The sequence below is a fragment of the Melanotaenia boesemani genome, chromosome 8, assembly GCF_017639745.1.
Source record: "Melanotaenia boesemani isolate fMelBoe1 chromosome 8, fMelBoe1.pri, whole genome shotgun sequence".
In the NCBI taxonomy this organism is placed as follows: domain Eukaryota; kingdom Metazoa; phylum Chordata; class Actinopteri; order Atheriniformes; family Melanotaeniidae; genus Melanotaenia; species Melanotaenia boesemani.
Window position 1 is genome coordinate 9,310,738 of NC_055689.1, and position 19,583 is coordinate 9,330,320.

General features: G+C 38.9%; 1 protein-coding gene across 2 annotated transcripts; it reads left to right on the forward strand.

Annotated features, from left to right (window-relative positions):
* Window positions 1-3,164: 3,164 nt before the first annotated feature.
* LOC121644893 (glutamate decarboxylase 1-like) lies at window positions 3,165-18,897 on the forward strand. Of its 2 annotated transcripts, XM_041993142.1 has the most exons (17): window positions 3,165-3,405; window positions 4,263-4,379; window positions 6,274-6,330; window positions 7,727-7,864; window positions 8,799-9,041; window positions 10,036-10,126; window positions 13,335-13,447; window positions 14,674-14,789; window positions 15,103-15,182; window positions 15,284-15,338; window positions 15,437-15,553; window positions 15,634-15,698; window positions 15,784-15,862; window positions 15,985-16,134; window positions 16,252-16,359; window positions 16,565-16,654; window positions 17,044-18,897. In XM_041993142.1, exons 2-17 carry the CDS (start codon window positions 4,304-4,306, stop codon window positions 17,215-17,217), a joined length of 1,752 nt encoding a protein of 583 aa, XP_041849076.1. In that variant the 5' UTR covers window positions 3,165-3,405; window positions 4,263-4,303; the 3' UTR covers window positions 17,218-18,897. The 2 variants fall into 2 exon arrangements, with proteins under 2 accessions (XP_041849076.1, XP_041849077.1); XM_041993143.1 differs by lacking the exon at window positions 6,274-6,330.
* The last annotated feature ends 686 nt before the right edge of the window (window positions 18,898-19,583 follow it).

Here is a 19,583-nt window from a genome sequence, read left to right on the forward strand (position 1 = left end):
TCATGAGCTCATGCCATTACAGTTCATTCAGGCCCAGGTCTGGACTTTGGATAATTTTTCTTTTTCAGCTATTCTGTTACACATTTGCTGCTGTGTATGATCCAGTTTCCATCATGTTTTAGCTGTGTGCAACATCAGGAACCTTGCTTTAGAATGAAACTGGGCATGATAGGAATCCATATGCAAAAGACTTGGCCTATTTTATGCAAAGAACTTCACCTCCACAGTAATCTTCTAGCCATTTTAGGATAAAAATAACACTCTGTCCTTGTCAGTTTCTTTTTAAGCCTGTTATCGAGCCATTCATTAAAAGTGCTAAAGTATGAAAACATCTAAAACATGCAGAGCAGAGGGTCCTGAGGACCAACACTGAGAAACACTAGTATATAACATACTTGTCATCCAAAGCTGTCAGACAGATGGCCTCACATTGGACTCTACAATATTTTGGTATACAGAAGAGTTTATGGTCAACTTTAAGACTGCAAGGTGTCCAGGTCTTTTGGCTTCAAAACAAGCCAAAATCATCGCCCCTTCACCAGCATGTTTGACTCTTAGTATGAGGTATTTGTTCAGATAGACTGGATTTGGTTTTCACCAAACATGTAAATGTGCATTATGGCCAAAAATCTTCACTTTGGACTCATCTCTTCAGAGAGCATTGTTCCAAAAGCCATGTAGTTTGTTTAGATGCAACTTTATGAACCTAAGTTGTGCAGCCATGTTCTTTTTAGAGAAGCTTTTTCCTGCAACCCTTCCAAACAATCCATACTTGTTCTGTCTTCTTCCAATTGAAAAGTAATGAACTTTAACATTTAACCTGCTACCAGAGGCCATTCTATTGTAGATTTACTGGCATACTTTGTGATCTTTGTTCTGTTATATGAACCAGTTTCAGCTGAGCTGTAGCTGTCAGACAGATGGTCTCACTTTCGACTTTGGTATAAAGATGAGTTCATGGTTCACACAACGAGTGCAAGGTGTCCAGGTCTTGTGGCTGCAGAACGACCCCAAATCATCATCACTCCTCCACCGTGCATTACAGTTATAAAAGGCATAAGGCGGATTTTCTGTTGGAAGATTATTTCTCCAGGGGACTCTTCCAAATAAACCACACTTGTTTAGTCTTCTTCTAGTTGTACTGTTATGAACATTAACATTTTACAATTTTCTAAAGCCCATAGAGTCTGAAATGTAGCTCTTGCCTTTTTGCAGTTTCTCTGAGCATTACACAGTTGGGACCTTGAGCTGAACTTACTGGGACGTCCACTCCTGGGAAGATTGCTAGCTTCAATTTTTTCCACTCATTAATAACCTTTCTCATGGTAGAATGATGGAATGAAATTATTTAGAAAGGCTCTTATAACCCTCCACATATTAATGGGCAGCAACAGTTGCTTCTTTGAGATCATGGCTGATGTCTTTCCTCCTTGGCATTGTATTAACATACACTTGAATACTGCAAACCAATAAACTTACAGGGTTTTTTTTATATATATCATGCATGTTGGTGTGTATGATCCAGAGGAAGCTGTTATGAAATTCACTTTCACATCTGTTTCTAATCATAAAAAAACAGTGTTGTTGATATTTTGATCATGAGTGTACTGGCAAAGTTGAACTCAGAGACTGCTGTCTAACAGTATTGCACAGTTGTTGAGGCCAGGACTTTATAACCATGTAAATAATTTAGATATTAATTTGTCTAATACAGTATAATGCAAACAGAAACTTAAATACTTAGAATTGAAGTATTTTATGTAACTTAAGCATCTATAAATATCCTTTTAAAGATTAAGAAAGATTTTGCCACCTTCCACAGGTGTCTTCCAACATCATTTACTTCCTGTTGTATTGATGTGTGTGTTATTACTAATGTTGTGGTCAGTTACCTAAAATAAAGACAAGGCGCAAGGAAAACAAGCAAATACATGAACAAATTAATGATAACATGCAATCTGATGAAAAAAAAGACATTAATCAAATGACAGATGGCACCTTGTTTATTCTTTCTTTTCCCCATCAAGACTTTTACATTACAACATCAAAGGATAATGTGACAACATTTAGTAAAACTGTAAAATGTGGATCAGGATGTGTGTAAACCAACATAGAAGTGTGAATCAAATCAGTTTTATTATCCCAGTAGACAAAGTTTAATTGATTAAATTGTTTAATACAGTGGCGAGTTAACAAAATGACTTTTTTTAGAGTGGAAACAGCAAGACAACTGATGACCTGTTTTCTTTGCTAACACATTTTTCAGATTCCACTGACCATGTGACCAAAAAGAAAATCTGGTATTCCAGGTGTAGATAAGATGAACACACATATGAGTTAACAATTAAAACAAATGTTTCTGCATTCATTTTAACAAGAATTGCCAGCGTCTTAAGCTTGACTGGAATTTTCTTAACTTGCACTTGCCAATGGTTTAGTGGCATCCAAGAACCAGTAGATTAAGTGTAACCTTATAGCAGGAGCAAATGGTGTCATGGAAATTTTAAATTTTCAACAGAAAGGGCATTTCTGATCCGCCTACAGTTTAGTGCCTGAAACTGACAGTAAATCAAGTCGTAACTTGCTCTGAAGTGCACCTGTTCATGCAGGCTTTTGTGTTCACTCTTTGCCCAAGAAATATTGTTTATATTATAAAGGATGTGTAATCTCTAGCAGCTGAATGATCACAATGGCTGATGCACCAGGAGAATAACAGGATGACACTGAGTAAATGCCAGGGCTGGATTGACTTTGATGTCCCAGAGTTATTGTTCATGTCTTGCTCATAAGGTACAAAGAAGTCTTTATTCCCAGCTGAATAAAAAGCCTTTAAAGCCTCAACAGGTCCCCAATCAACAGATAAAGAGATCATTTGTTGTTACCAAACCTCAAATTCTCCTGTCATTTTCATACCTTCTTCTCAAGGTCATGATACTATGCAACCAAGTCAAAGCATATTTCACATTCTCATCTCCACCCATCCACACCTGGAGGCACATATGCACACTCAAGGGTGTGTAAACATTGTGCTTTTTCTTTTTCTTTTTCTTTTTTTCTTTTTTTTTTTTTTTTTTTTTTAACCTCGGCTTCTTGAAGTGGATTGTGTCTGTCAGTGCATTTCAGGGGGGCTTTATCAGTCGTCAGAGGGAGGCAACGCTGTGACTCATGCCTGCGTGAAGAGACCAATGGGCAGCCGGAGTCTGAGATATAAATAACGAATAAAAAATATATATTCTTGAGGGAGAAAGGGTCACTTGCGCACCGCTGGATGGGATCCTTTAGTGCGCTCTGTTGGTATTCCGCCATCGCCGCCGCTGGATTGTCTCTTGACGCCCCTTTTTGGTGACAGCTGTAGCATTTAGTTGTAGTTTCTTTGAACTCGACGACCTGTGAGCGCGCTAGCAGGTAATGTTTTGTCCTTTTATTTTAGCTGTTAATATGTATTGATTTGCATTTTTTTTTCTTTTCTCCTTCACAAGCAGACGCGCGAGCTATGACCTGTCTTTGTCAGACTCTAACGTCAAAGATTTAGAGGAAAATATGGGAATAGTTAGTCAAATATGATCATTATGACGTTTATGAGAAATACGTCTGAGATGAGAAACAGAACGAATCCACTAGTTTACCTCACAGAATGATGAGTTATTTTTGGAGTATAACTTAATTTAAATGTTTATTGCTGACTCAGTATGTTTATAGACATTATAACTGACTTAAAAGCAATCATGATAGATTATTTTAATTATCCTTTTTTCATTCCAACTGTTGCAAACGATGTGATCTATCATCAGTCGGACAATCGAAAAATTTATCATAGACTATAAATGGAAGTAAATAGCACACTATATCTATCTTTTATATGTTGTAAAAGAAACGAACTTTTGAATACCTTAGTTTATCTTAATGTTTGCCTCATTTTATGGAAAATAGATGCACTGACGCTGGGGATATGTAATGGCTAACTGAATGCAAAATATATTTAAAAAAAAAGATAGAGTAGACATAAAAATTATCTCCAAATGTTTGAATCCTGATAAGCTTCTTCTCTGTGCGTAATTTGCTGCAAATTGCGCTGCTTGATCCTTTGCCCACCCGGCTTTCCTTTTTGGGCATGAATAAATCTTGGCGACGCACAATGAGTAACGTCATTGTTTAATCTAATCTTGGCCCAGTTGAGCTGAACGCAGTTGTTAAAAGCGCTATGTTTTCAGTTTGAACTGGATGCGCTGATCTAGAGTCTCTCAAAAACATTTTGTTTGCAGCTGATTTATTTCCCAGCTGGAGATCAGATAACAGAGGAGTGATGGCCACGTCTGAACCGAGAACCACTGGCGGGGACCAGGACCCAAACTCGGATAATTTAAGACCTCCGTCTGCAAGTATGTCCTGCAAGTATGTCTCCATGTTAATGGCACTGATGTTGAATTCATTCCCAAAGAATGCGCTTACAAAATATAACCTACCCTCTGTTTTTCTGATAAGCACGTTGTGCCTTGCTCCAAGACACTCCTGCAGTCAGATCTGCTGCCAGCCCAAAACATTTAGTTCAGCTCCACACGCCTCTCTTTTAGTCTCTCTCTCTCTCGCTCGCTCGCTCTGTCTCTCTCTCTCTGTCTCTCTCTCTCTCTCTCTCTCTTTCTCTCCTCCCTCCTTCCGTGTGTGATAAAAGCAGTCTTGCCCGGGCCATTTGCTGTGTGGGCTCCGTCGTTAATCATTCCGGTTAAAAACAGAGCCATCACAGCTGCCTGTCGCTGTCTGCGCGCTGCGCGGCGGACCTGGCTGAAATAATGCGCCATTAGGCGATGCTATCACATCCAAGAGCATGTTGCTGAAAGATATTATTATTATTATAATAATAATTATTATTATTATTATTATTGTGTTGAAAATATATTAAACAGAACATTTTTTACATTTATGTCTTTATAAACAAAAGTTTTCATATTTTGTAATATTTTCATTCCAATTTAAATGGAAAAAAATCTGCTTAAACATTTCAGATATTGTAGAAAATTTGAGGCTAATTTTTAAGTTGCTCGTGGATCATTACTTCTAATCCCTTAAAAAAAAAACTGCCTGAGCCAATACATTAACCTGCGGGTTAATTAATCATTTTAAGCTTTTGTCGCATACACATAATCGACTCCATTATACACTTGAACAGCCATCTGCACTGCAACGTGGAGAAATAATAACAGGATGTTGTCCTCAGACAAAACATCAGAGGAAAAAAAAACATCCCTTGGGCAACCAGTGTACAATTCTATGTTTTTATGTTTTTAACGAATAAAAGATATTGGGAGATTTAGTTTGCTTTTGGGTGATAATAAACAATGAATTCCTCAAAATAAATATATAAAAATCTTTAACAGAGGAGTGTTTGTTCCAAGAAAAAGTGCATTTTTAAAAAAGGGGAAAAAGCTGTTTGTGTTGTCCGACTTGCTCGTATACGCTGCTGCTGCTGCTGATGTCGCCATTATCTCTCTGCCACGCTCCATCACGCCTCGCGGCTTGTTGTGTCTGTGTGCGCCCCCGTGTGTGCGTCTAAGTCTGTTTCTGCCTTGTCCTCGGAAGCTGGAGCTGCTTTCTTTTAGAATGAGATCGTTTCAGTAGATTTCAACACTTGTTTTATTTATTTGTTTGTTTATGTTTTTCTAAGTTACCCATCAGGCGCCTCCGCCGGCTCACCTCCGACTCTGCCGCCGTGCGCACTGTGTTCCTCTCGTGCTGCTTCTCCATCTCTGCTCTTGCATGTTCACATTAGGGATTTGTGTGTGTTTATATGCATGTGTGTGTGAGAGAGAGATGCGCTATACTATAATAAGTTTCTGCTTCCAGCTTGCTACAGGGCATCCAGACCACAGACATTACCAGCTCGCTCCAGTCACATAACCTACTGTGTTTCACTCAATTAATTTCTGCCCTCCTCCGTGAGCTCATTTCACGGGTGTTAATTCCAGTCCGCCCCTTGGCTGGGTGTGTGAGGCAGCGTGGATTTGCCATGTGGGGGCCACTGTCGGTCCCTATTGATTGAACTTAAATCGGAAATGTTATAAGACTCATCTCCGTTAAATCAGAATGTATTAGATACGTTACTGGTAAAAAATAAAAATAAAGAATCAGATGAATAAAAACAAAAAAAATTGAGAATCGCTCACCTGGCCAAGAGCCGCCCGCATCAGGCTTTCACTGCTCTCATTGTGCTCCATCATCTCGCCTTTTACATTTTCCGCGGCCTTCAACACAGATACTCAAAAGTTCATTCTGTTTTAGCCAACGAATATGCGTGGATGCACGGATGCACGCGGAAACTGGGGATGAAGATTTGTGGTAAGTTTTCTTTATTTTGGGCACATTAATCATTTCCGGACACCTTGTACATGTCATGTGTGGGGCAGAAAAGGACGTTCCTGACGTTTCACCTGCCTCGCATTTATTTATTTATTTTTATCTTTGGTGTTATTGCTTCATCTATCTCGAGGCCTTCTGAAATAGGCCACATAGCTGAGCTGAGCGGGCCCATTCCAACTGTCACTGCGCGTTTCCATCTTCTAAAGGTCAGTGGACATTAGCCCGTGGGTGCGTTGATAGCCGAGGATCAGTCCCCCAGTCTGCCCCCTGATACCCTCCATGTCTTTCCCCATTTCAGTACCAAGGCAAATAAACACTTAGGACAAGCTTGGAAATATGAAACCAAAAGAGTCTTAAAAATAACCTATAAACAATTAATTTTTTTTCTAAATCTTATAAGTTATAAGTTCAAACGAGGACATTTTTCATTATATATATATATATATATATATATATATATATATATATATAGTATGATATAGATTTTATGCTGTAAGTGGAAATGAATGTCATGTAGATAGTCTATCTAACGGGTTGTTATTGACCTCAGAGGCCTGAAGAAGTGTGATATCGCCATTTTTAGAAACCAATCGTTGACTGTGAATCCTTAAATGACATTTTAATGGACTGGAGATGAAAATGTTATGGAGACTACTGGCGGTCGGAGAGTGTCAGACATTAATTGTGAATATTTCTACTGCATTTAATGAACAGAATTCCATTGGCTGAGTTCCCCTTTGAAATATGGGACATATTTCACGCCTTTAGATAAGGATGTGCGACTCTCATGTTTTTTACGCACGATTAGACCCTGACAATAATCTACTGATATATAAGGCCTTCATGCCAATACCAACTGATAAATCGTGGAGCTTTAAACATATTGGCCTGGCAGAGGAGGGCTGCCTTAGGGCTATGTTCATCCATCATTAAATCTTTATAGGATGTGTCTTTAGCGGCTGTGTGGGTCATCACTGCGGGCTTTCCTGGCTCTGAGGCAGTGTGTTGAGACAGGAGGGACTGCTCCCTTATAGGGGTGTGGCTGTGATGTCACAGGGCGAGGTTACCCACACACATTAGTGTGGGTGTGTCCGTTCGGAGTATTTAAGTTTGCCCCGCTACACCGGAAAGCATTTCAGATTATAGAGGCCACAGATAAGACTTTTTTGTTTGTATTTATTTATTTATTTATTTATTTTCAACGATTCGCTGTTTTGAACGCCTGGATATTTATTGTTTTTTTCATGCATTGAACTTTCTCTTTGTTTATTTATTTATTAATTTACTTATTTCTTTTATTTTTCTTGGCCTTTTTTTCTCTGTGGAATGGAAGTCTTTGGCGGTAACTCTTTTTCTTCACCGTGTAACACCTTAGGGTTCCTGCAGAAGAACAACAGCCTGGAGGAGAAAGGGAGGCTCGCGGGCCAAAAGAACCTGCTCTCGTGCGACAACAGCGACAGGGACGCGCGCTTCCGCCGCACCGAGACCGACTTCTCTAACCTGTTTGCCAGAGGTATCACTTTTATAGCCTACTTGACCAGAGCAACCACATAATATACTTACTGTCATTTCCCAAATTACGTAGCCCATTTACATTAGTCGTGCACTATAAAGATTAATAATGATTTCATTATTCAAAGTTTAAATTGGCCAACCTTTATTTAACTAAGTATGACAAGTTCACACATGAGAGCTTTGTATTTCTTTTTAGATTTTTATTTCTTTTTTACTTTTTATAACTGAAACAGTAAGGTGCTAATTAAGATTTGGTGTTTTTAATTATTCATTTGTTTATTTTTTACTATGGGGCCCATAAAGCAGAACCTTTGTTCATCTTATTACAGCTATGTTTATTTATAATACTGGTTAAAAAATATATATAAAATAAAATAAAATAAAATAAAATAAAATAAAATAAAAGACAAAGAAATTAGCGCTAATTATACAGGTTAAAATAATTGTACACTAACAAAGACAAGAATGGCGTTTGATTCCCTGTGTAAAAAAAGAGAGAAAAGAGAAGCACAAAAAAAAAAAAAAAAACACACACACACACAAAAATAGACCAGTGAATTAAATAAAACACTATAATTTGTTGGGCTGTTCACTTTAGAAATATATCAATCGTGCTGTTTTTATTCAAACACCTATCTGCCCCCCCAAAAATTGCCATGCTGCAGAAATAGCTTAGTTAGCTTGTATGCTAGCTATTCTAGCTTAAATGTCATATAATTCTACGTGAATAGTTAACATAGCAGACAAAACTAGGGGGGAAATATTTTCTTTAAAAAGAAGAAGAAGAAAATGGACATAAGAATGTTTAATTACAAAAGCATTTTAATTATCAATATTAAACACAGGCCATGAGAAGTTTTGTAGTCTTATTTATTGATTTTTCTAACTCAATCTTCTTGCATAATTTAATTTCCTTTCCCACCGTCTCTTAGACCTGCTACCAGCCAAAAATGGAGAAGAGCCTACCATGCAGTTTTTGCTGGAGGTGGTGGACATCCTCACAAACTACGTGAAGAAAACTTTCGACCGCTCCACCAAGGTGCTGGACTTCCACCACCCGCACCAGCTCCTGGAGGGCATGGAGGGCTTCAACCTGGAGCTGTCCGACCAGCCCGAGTCTCTGGAGCAGATCCTGGTGGACTGCAGGGACACGCTCAAATATGGCGTCCGGACAGGTGAGTAATACAGTCAATATTTTAACACGTGTCACCTTAAAGAAAGTGGTTTATACTAACAACCTTAATTTAGCCCAGGAAAACCCCGTTTCTATGCTGGCTGATATTAGATTAATCTTCATATAAGCTATCAAAACACATTTTCATTCTATCATTTTCAAATCAGTACTTACTAATTTTGTACATAAATTCAATACAAATTCAGATTTTTTTTTTCTCCTCACAGGCTACAGCCTATTAGGATGACTGTTTTATTTATCACCCCCTGATAATTCAGTTGACAGCCTCCTCTTTGTCCCCCCACGACTTATTAAACCAAGTGTCGCCTGGGGGAACTTAACATGAGCTGGTTCAAGCTGTTAAAAACGACAACACTGAAACTGTCCCCTGAGTTTTTACATATCACACGGTTGCCTGCGGTGTCTCCAAATCAAAGCATTTTTATTGCTACCTTTCCCAAACATTTTGAGGTCTGAATTGCTGGCTGGAGGAGCTGTCCACAGTGCTGAATAAGGCAGCAGCTCTATTTCCTCTCCCTTGTTAGAAACACTGTCAGCTTGTTCAGCAGGGCCACACTAAATGATTTTGAAGTTACATTTGCTGTATTTTTTTAGTCTTACCAGGTATCTGTTTATTATGGGAGACACACTGTATGGTATTACATCCACAGAGTACTTATATCCATGACTGCATGTTGGCTCCAGGCTCACTGTGGCTCTCTGTGCAAGCATCTTGGGATCTAAATGGCTGTCATATAGCTGTTACCAATGTAATTATGGCTTGCTGAACCTGCTTTTTCAAATCCCTCAGATACCATGACTGACCAAGCAAATCCAGGGTGAAATCCAAATGAATACGTCCAGTGAAATGAAGCACAGTTGTTGTTTATTTATTAAAACCTAATTAAAATCAAGAGTCTCCAGGGCATTTAGTAATTTTCTAACTTAAAAACGCAATGCATCCTGTTAATATATCATGTCTGTTTATTGTTTAGGCCACCCTCGTTTCTTCAATCAGCTGTCTTCTGGTTTGGATATCATCGGTCTGGCTGGCGAGTGGCTCACCTCCACCGCCAACACCAACATGTAAGTTATGCTGGTCTCTTTACATGTGTTTGAGCAGGATTTGGTTATCTATACATACGTCCTGAGGGAACAATTGAGATGTTTTTGTCGACCACTGGAAATAGCCTGTGGCCATCATCAGATTTAGGCATAGCGGAAGTGTTTATGTAGTTCCCCTGAGCTCACTTCATCACAGGTCAGAACAGCCACTCAGGCCAGTTACATAAAGTGTTTGGTTTGTCCTGTTCGTACTGTGTATTGACAGATACTGGGCTGCCACTATGCTGTACTGTATATCAGAGACAGCCAAGCCCCAGGGGTGGTTAGATTGCATATTGATCTCAGGTCACACTTTCATGGTGGCTCTGTCTGATAGAGGGCATGAACCACATCTGCTTCACACACTGAACATAGACACACATGGAGTGAATAAGCCATAACTTACATGGTATGATCACTCAAAGAGAATCAGGGACATCAGAGTAGTAAAAATATATAAAATCACAGTATTGAATGGGGACACGTGCGGTCATAAGGTAGCACACACACACACATGCACTTTTTCTAATAGTTTAACAGCCTTTTAATTATAGCTATAGGAATTATTGTTTTGATTTAATACATAGAAAAACCCAACAAAAAATGCAATTATAACACCGAAAACTTAAACATATATTTTGATATCAATGCACAACAAATAATTATATCATCTGCTAAAATAAATAATTTGGTAGGTGAACAGAAAATAGAGAAATTTAACCAACACCTCCTCAAAACCAGTCCAAAGTCAAAAGACATCAAGTCACTTGGACATTAAATAAGACAGACAGAAGTGGTACGTCAATCATCATACATCAAACAGCAAAAGTCAGAATTTCCAGGACAGACTGGCTGATAATAAAAGACAAGGAAACTAGATCTGCTAAATTACTGTACTTGATATCAACCATCAGGCAGAGTAACAGTGATGTAGTGAAATTCTAACATCTTAGGTTGGCATGTCAGTGCAAAGACCACAGCATGTACTGTACCAAAGGACAACAGACAACAAGCTGTGGGTAGCTAAAGAAGAGATTAGCTGTGAGGGTAATGAATGAAAAAAGATAAAAAGATAAAAAATTAAAAAAAGAGAGAGAGAGAGAGAGAAGAGCTCCTTAATTAATCCCATTTTTAAAACATTAGCTTAGAAAATCCCACTCTGTTAGAGACACTTTCCCATCTCATCTCCTGGTTGGAAGACTGCCCCAAGAGACATTGTCATTGACTTCCCCACACTCGAACACACTCCCATAATGACACTCACACATTTACACACCAGCTCTGGCTGTCCCAGATACAGCAGCAAGGGTTTCCAGTCCATTGACTGCAGGCTCATTGTGAGCTGGTCTTAGCAGATAGGCCAGCTGGGCCCCACACCGACACACAATGTCCCCGGGCTGCTCAGAAAACCCTGTTATATGGTGGAAACTGGCTGCTGCAGCTCCCTGCAGAGTGCTCATTCTGGCTCCTTTGTCCCTGTGGATACCAACTGACTCAGTGGTCCTTTAGAGAGCTGAAAGCAGAGTGTGCTTTAGGGTCAAAGGGTTAGTCACACACAGGCACATAAACATACAGACATGCACACGCTTTAAAATACACACACTGAGTGCCCTTGATGATAATAATAAGGGCATTTAGGGGCTGTCTCTGGAGACAGGCAGGTGACTGAGGGGTAATTTTCACCCTGAAAAGACCAATGATTAGCTCTGATTGTGATAATGATCACCATTATTGTCATTACAGCATGAAATGGCTCACGGAGAAGGAGAATTTTAAAAAGGAGCCCAGGTTTTCACCCTTTTTGATGTGGTGGGGATCAGTTTGTAATAGAAAGGACAGTGAGATAACCATGATATTAAATATATATTTAGCTTTACATAAAAGATAACTCAAACACATCAAAGCTCTATATTTGTGAAATTAGGCCAGTAAGACCTTCAAAAGTGAGACATTTAGTTTTCTTTGTGATTTTGGTCTGGCTTATGGCTGAAGCTCTTTTTTTACTCTCAACTCAACCAATTACACAAGAAAATGTCTGCTTTTCAATTCCACTTCTTCTTGTCCTTAATTATAGCTTTCTCTCTCTTTTCCTTTCCCTGCCTAGTTCGGCTGCTTCTTTATGCCTTTGTCCTGTTTCTGTTCATTTTTTTTCTACATGCACTGCGTCCACATCATCCCGTCCTCCTTTGTTGTGCTCTGTCACAGTTTCCTTCATTGTATTGTTTCCTGCACATCCCCCCTCATCACACTCATCTTCCCTCTTTTTCTTGCCCAAATAGCAAAATGCTGCAGTACATGTTGAAGCATTTATTTGTGAGTAAAACAGAGAAGGAATCAAGGAGGAGACGAGAGCGCGTCGTTGTTGATTTAGCTCCTGGTGGAGCTCCAGTGATGGAAGCCGAGGAGTGTTGTGTAACTGGCCTCGTTATTGACAGGGTAAACAGGGATCAGTCCTCAGGGTGCGGGTAGGAGATGGCTTGTCAGTTAGCAAAGAGAGCAAAAGTGCAGGCTTCTCTGTAGCTGTTTTCCTGCAACATGCTTAACCTACTTTATCCTCTCCAGGAGTTTTGCTCCTTTGTCATCCATAAAGCTACCAGTCATTGCATCTTTTCCTAACTGACAGATATAGGTACACACATGGAGCACATTAAAATCTCCAGCTTCTCTTCAGGATGACTCTCTTGGTGTCACAAAGATAATGTTTTTTTTTTCTCTGTCACTCTCATTATTCTAATGAGATAATGAAAATCATTGATACAGACTCTTTGTTGTTTTTTCTGTATTTGGGGGGCCAACAGGGGGCCGTTATCTTCATGAAACATCCTCTCTCATTCTGTCTTTCACACATTCAAACACACTCTTACACATTCAGGTCCTCTCAGCCATCACATCAGCCCCATTCAGGCTCGCCGCTCAGATTGACAGGGTTGACAGATAGCCATCATGGCTTTGTGTGCTTTCATTAAACTACTCAGTGATTGCAGAAGCCATTTGAATATGAATGTTTGCTGCTTGACTCCTATCAGGGACTTTTTAATTAGCCCATTCAGCACCAGCTCTACTTTCTGCCTGTGGAGAGAATTATAGAAAGACTGATAATAATAATTAAAAAATACTAATAATTTGTTTATATGTGCATGCGTGCCTTCATTCGTTCAATGTGTTTGTCATTAATTGATGTGATTGGCAGGTTCACCTATGAGATTGCGCCAGTGTTTGTGCTGATGGAGCAGCTGACTCTGAAGAAGATGAGAGAGATGATTGGCTGGCCAGGCGGAGAAGGAGATGGCCTCTTCTCACCTGGTGAGTTTAGAAATGGATACTACCCTGCCTGTCCAAACAAAAAAGTCACACTAATATTTTGTTGGACTTTAGATTTAATTATGGGACACATTTGCAGTGGCATTGTTTCGATAAGCTTCTGCAATGTCACAACATTTATTTCGTTCAGAGTTGCATTAACGTTTCACCAAGATGGTGGGAGAGTCCGACCACTGTGCTAAGCCTTCTCCAGCACATCCCAAAGATTGTCATTACGCTTCAGGTCTGGACTCTGTGGTGGCCCTTTCATGTGTGAAAATTATTTCTCATGTTCCCTGAACCACTCTTTCACAATCTGAGTCCCATGAATCCTGGCTCTGTCCTCTTAGAATATGGCCGTGCCATCAGGGAAGATGGAATAAACTGGTCAGTTAGAATATTCAGGTGACCTCATTCTTTGGACTCATGATGCTGCTGAACATAGACCTGACCAACTGCAGCAACTCCTGATCATAGACTGCCCCCATAGGCTTGTACAGTAGGCACTTGGCATAATGGCTGCATCACTTCATCTGCCCCTCTTCTTACTCCAGTGCTCCCATCATTATGGAACAGGGTAAATCTGGACTCCGACCACATGACCTTCTTCTGCTCCAGAGTCCAAACTTTATGCTCCCTAGGAAATTGAAGCCTTTTTTCTCCCCAATTAGTCTCACTTATAATAATAATTTCTAATGGCTACGCAGCTGGTTAGTCCCAATACTTTGAGTTCCCTTCACATTGTGAGTGTGGAAAAGCTCGTACACTATTAAACATAGCTATGATTTTTTTGTGTGTTTTTAAATTACAGATGACAGTCATTCAAGATTTTTTTTCCAATCACATTTCTTCCTGGTTCCCCACTATCCTTTCAGTTTTTAATGATGCACTGGACAGTTCTTAAATCAGTTTTAGTACTTCCAGCCATCTCTTTAGATGTTTTCTTTGCTTGAGGCCCATAACTGGACCCTTCTGAGAAAGATTAACATCTTTTGCATGACCACAGGTTGTTTCTCACTCCATCAATGTGGGTTAAATAACTTGTTGCCAGCTGAAACATCATCCATGCAGTAATTAATCTAATAAACCTATTTGCTTAGCAAAATCCAGGTGGTTACTTTTTTTTGTATTGGCAGTGTAATAATATTCCCTTAGTAAAGCAGATGCTTACTGAGTTATTTTAACTGTGGTTATGACGATGAACTGACGTGTCGGTGTCTGTTTGATAGGGGGCGCCATCTCCAACATGTACAGCGTGATGATCGCACGCTACAAGTATTTCCCTGAAGTCAAGACCAAGGGCATGTCTGCTGCTCCTCGCCTTGTGCTTTTCACATCCGAGCATGTATGTGATTATAAACACACACAAATGCACACACCCGTACATATTCTGGATATTCTTAAAGAAACAAATGTGTTTTACTGACCAGATTGATTTAACTAATACTCATTAAGCCAGTTTAAACCAGAAGAATGATTGTTCTAATAGACTCATCTTCATCCCAGCTACTTTTGTCTTGTGACAAATGCTCAGTTGACAACTTTTACTGCAAGTGAGACAAAACTCAACTAGCAATTAGCTTGCAAAATGTTCACCCTTTCTGAATGCGGCTGTTCAATTATAGATGAAATATTTGTCTAATGTGTTTCCCCCACAGAGCCATTACTCTATAAAAAAAGCCGGAGCTGCTCTGGGCTTCGGGACTGAAAACGTCATATTGCTGAGTACAGATGAAAGGTTTGTCATCAATTAGCTGTTAATAAATCAAGAATAAGAAAATATTGTTTACAAAATCAAGAAGAAAACTGACAATTTCCTGCTGCTCTACGTGTTTTCAGGGGGAGAGTCATACCTGCAGATCTTGAGGCTAAAATCATTGATGTCAAACAGAAGGTTGGTGTATTTCTGTCCTCTCTTACGCGTATTTGTATTCCTCAGTATTTTCCCCTTTAACCAAGATGTTTTTGTGTCTGTTCGGTGTGATTCTGCAGGGTTACGTGCCGTTGTTTGTGAATGCCACAGGAGGTTCAACTGTTTATGGTGCGTTTGATCCCATCAATGAGATTGCTGACATCTGTGAGAAATACAACCTGTGGCTACATGTTGATGTGAGTTGCTGATGCTGGGTCAGTTGGATAGTAGTAGAGGCTATCCTTCCCTATGTAATCCCACTCCTTTGTGTCTTCAGGGGGCCTGGGGTGGAGGCCTGCTGATGTCTAGGAAGCATCGCCATAAGCTTAACGGCATTGAGCGGTAATGGCATGGAGAAAGTTGAGGTGTCACATGACATTTTTAAGGGAAACTACCAGTGTGTCAACATATTTATTAAACTTTTCAGGGCCAATTCTGTCACATGGAACCCTCACAAGATGATGGGCGTCCCTCTACAGTGCTCAGCAATCTTGGTCAGAGAGAAGGTACAGAGTTCACATTTACCAGTATCTACTGCTTACATAACTTTAATCTGTTTACATCTACACGATGGCATGATTAAATCCTCATTATCATGCAAGTTTTTGTACTTGATGTCTGTCTGTAGGGAATCCTTGCAGGCTGCAACTCCATGTGTGCTGGCTACCTGTTCCAACCTGACAAACAGTACGACGTCACCTATGACACGGGTGACAAAGCTATCCAGTGTGGCCGGCATGTTGACATCTTTAAGTTCTGGCTCATGTGGAAAGCCAAGGTGAGATGGAGAGGGTGTCATCAAGTAGACAGTTTAATAGATTTGTGTGTGTGTGTGTGTGTGTGTGTGTGTGTGTGAGGGTCATTGCCATCCTCTGACTGCCTCTTTGTCCTGCAGGGTACCATTGGGTTTGAACAGCACATTGATAAGTGTTTGGACCTGTCTCAGTATCTCTACAACAAGATCAAGAACAGAGAGGGATATAAGATGGTGTTTGATGGAGTGGTGAGCTTTATTAATTTCTATTTAACCCATGCTATTTTATAAGAATTAAAATAACTGAAAACTATTTAATGGAGTCCATAATTAAAAGCTAATTAACAAAAAATCCTTTATTATCCATTTTTGTGTGTGTGTATGTGTGTGTGTGTTAAAAATTAAAAAAAAAAACCAAAGCATGTGTAGTTACTGAACCTTTCTCTGTCTGCAGCCTCAGCACACCAATGTTTGCTTCTGGTACATTCCACCCAGCCTGAGAGGAATGCCCGACGGAGATGAGAAGCGGGAAAAACTCCACAGGGTGCGACTCTCTAGCAATTTTACATTTTTACACATTAAAGCCTGACCCAAGAAATAAATGGGCATAAAATTATCTTTTTTATTTTAAAGTGTGAGAATTTCATTTGGCCTTTATACAAAATGTAAAATACAGTATAATTATAGTTTGATATGTCAGAATTGCTGTAATGCAAAAAAAAGTCCACCAGGGGGCAGGCGATTTGTTTCAGATTATATACAACAGGGTTTTGAGCAAAGTTTTTACCATAAAGTGATGCAATAAATCCCAGAAACTGTATGTATCAAATACAATGCAAGTGGTGTTAAAAGGTTAATCATGCATCCATTAAACTGGGTTTTGTTAGTTTATTATTCATAGCAGCCTCTGATTTGTGGTTTTTACTCCACCAGGTGGCTCCAAAGATCAAGGCCATGATGATGGAGTCAGGGACCACCATGGTGGGCTACCAGCCACAGGGCAATAAAGTCAATTTCTTCCGTATGGTCGTGTCCAATCCGGCAGTCACCCAGTCTGACATCGACTTCCTCATCGATGAGATTGAGAGGCTGGGTCATGACCTGTAGACCTATAAGCTAGCACTGCTCCACAGACAAACGTAGTCTTCTATCTCTTGCCTTTTAATGGCAAATACCAGTGAGGTGAAACATTGACAGAGTCGCAGACAGAAGATGATACAACCTTTGTCATTGTCTGAAGCATTATAAATGTTCCCACCGCTGAGGTGAAGCAAACAATGACACTCACACACACACACACCACATAGTTCCTTCTGTAGAAAAAATATATAAAGAGTATCAGAGTTGTTCCGGTACAACACACATATTTTAATGTATGTGTGTCGTAGAAGCTCTGATATGTATGTGACTGTGCATAAATGTGTGGATTTTAGTTTAGTTTTTTTTTTTTTTTTTGTCCTATGACGTTTGTCTCATAATGTCTGTTTGTGTGCAACTGAGGGAGTGTGTGTGAATATGCTAAATCATAGGAAAAAAACACAGATAAAAATATTAGATATATCAAATCTTTATGCTTTATCATTTAATAGCTACTCACAATTGAAAAACTGGTGCTTTCACACACACACGTATATATATATATATATACGTGTGTGTGTATGTGTGGTGTATAGATATATAGATATATATAGATATAGATATATACACAGCATAGATCCCTAGTGTGTTAAGCTGAGAGGATTTAGTATCCTCTGCCAACAGAGCTACAGTCTGCAATATTTTTCACATAGAATATTAGTTGTAGGAATAAGATTTATAATGTCTTCAGAAGCCTGTCAGAACCTTTGACTTGTGAAATGCTGGCTCGTTGTCTGTTCCATGCAATCATGCAATACCCATGAGTGAGTATAACATTGAAAGAACATTAATATTTGATTATATATATATATGAACAAATATTTATTGCATTTTCACTGTTTGCAGATTCAGGTATTTTATTGTAAATGTATCTTTATCTGTATTACACAGTAATACATTTGTAAATGTAATCATAGAAACTGAGTAAATTTTATTTATAGTGATTTCGTCTGCCAAAGAAAGCAAATCGGGAACGGAGCAATCCATTGTCCATTGTCAACTTCTATACAGAATATAGGTGTTTGTGAAATGTTATCTATTAACATTCGAACGTGATGCAATTTCTATATTTTGTTTATTTTTGTGATTGTGAGTCTTTTTTGACAGAATGTTTGGAGATGACTGGCCTTCTGAAGAGATTTACAATGAATCTATATAAGCCTCTGGCAGTTTATTTTTCCAAGAAGCACAAGGATGCGAGAATGTACTCTCCTCTGGAGACTGGAAAGAAAGTAATGTATCTGTCTGAATCCTAAATGTAGTGTAGTATATTAACTGTAATACATATTACTTGTATTCTCAGTGTTACAGGGGCCCAGTGGGATATCTTGTACAGAGGGTTCTGTTTATGTCTTTGCACAATGTTCACCTTTTCTCTCTTCCATTGTAAATGGATGTGTATTAAGAAATAAATTAACTAAGTATTTATGGTAATTAGGGACCATATGTGAATAGCACAACTGCATAAATCATATTTAAGGGAATCTGTGTAATCTATGTTGCCAATGACTCTTGTTTGTGACAAAATATGGGTTTTGATGAAGTCAGGTCTAAGGGAGTGTTTCCCAGGAGGGTTTCAGTAGGCACTTTAACAGAACCATAACATCATGGAAAAAAAACACTAAATAATAAAATCTATTAAAGAGAAAAGATGAGTCTAATTTATTGAGACATTCACACATACATCACTCACAGTAATTCTTGTGGTTGTTGCATGATAGGTACAGTGGGAAAATGACATTTTTCTATCTATAAACTAAACACACATATTTACAATAATGCACCTATGCCTAATAATGCTGCAAGGCTTTGCTAGACCCCATTTGTGTGTCAAAGTGGTATGAAAGTCTTCATTTCATGTCTGTCCTGAGCCCATTTACACTTCTCATTTCATTTTCTTCTTCCACTTTTGTTTTTATGTTGTTTATGCTTCTTTTGACCTGAGGATGAAATGTAATTTGGTCTATCTGAGACACCATATCATAGTGTAACCAAATCATTACTTTAGTGTTTTATAATGTTTAAATGTAAATCATAAAATTCAAAGAAAAAAGGAGTTAAGCTGAGAGACCATAATGACGTCCTCAGTGGGATGTGCTGCTAGCTCCCTCTGGTGGTGCTTCCCTGCCACTACGTTCATTATAGTATCATAAAAAGCTTTACAAGGAGATTCCTTTAATCTATAAAAATCTATTGCATGTTTTGACCTTGGGGTTAGAGAAAATGTTAATAAGTAGTTTTGTTCATCTGAGGCAACATTTATCTAATTTAAAGACCTGATAAGACTATATCATTTTTGTCAAAAATAAACTGCTGGTAGGCAATTAACAAGGTGA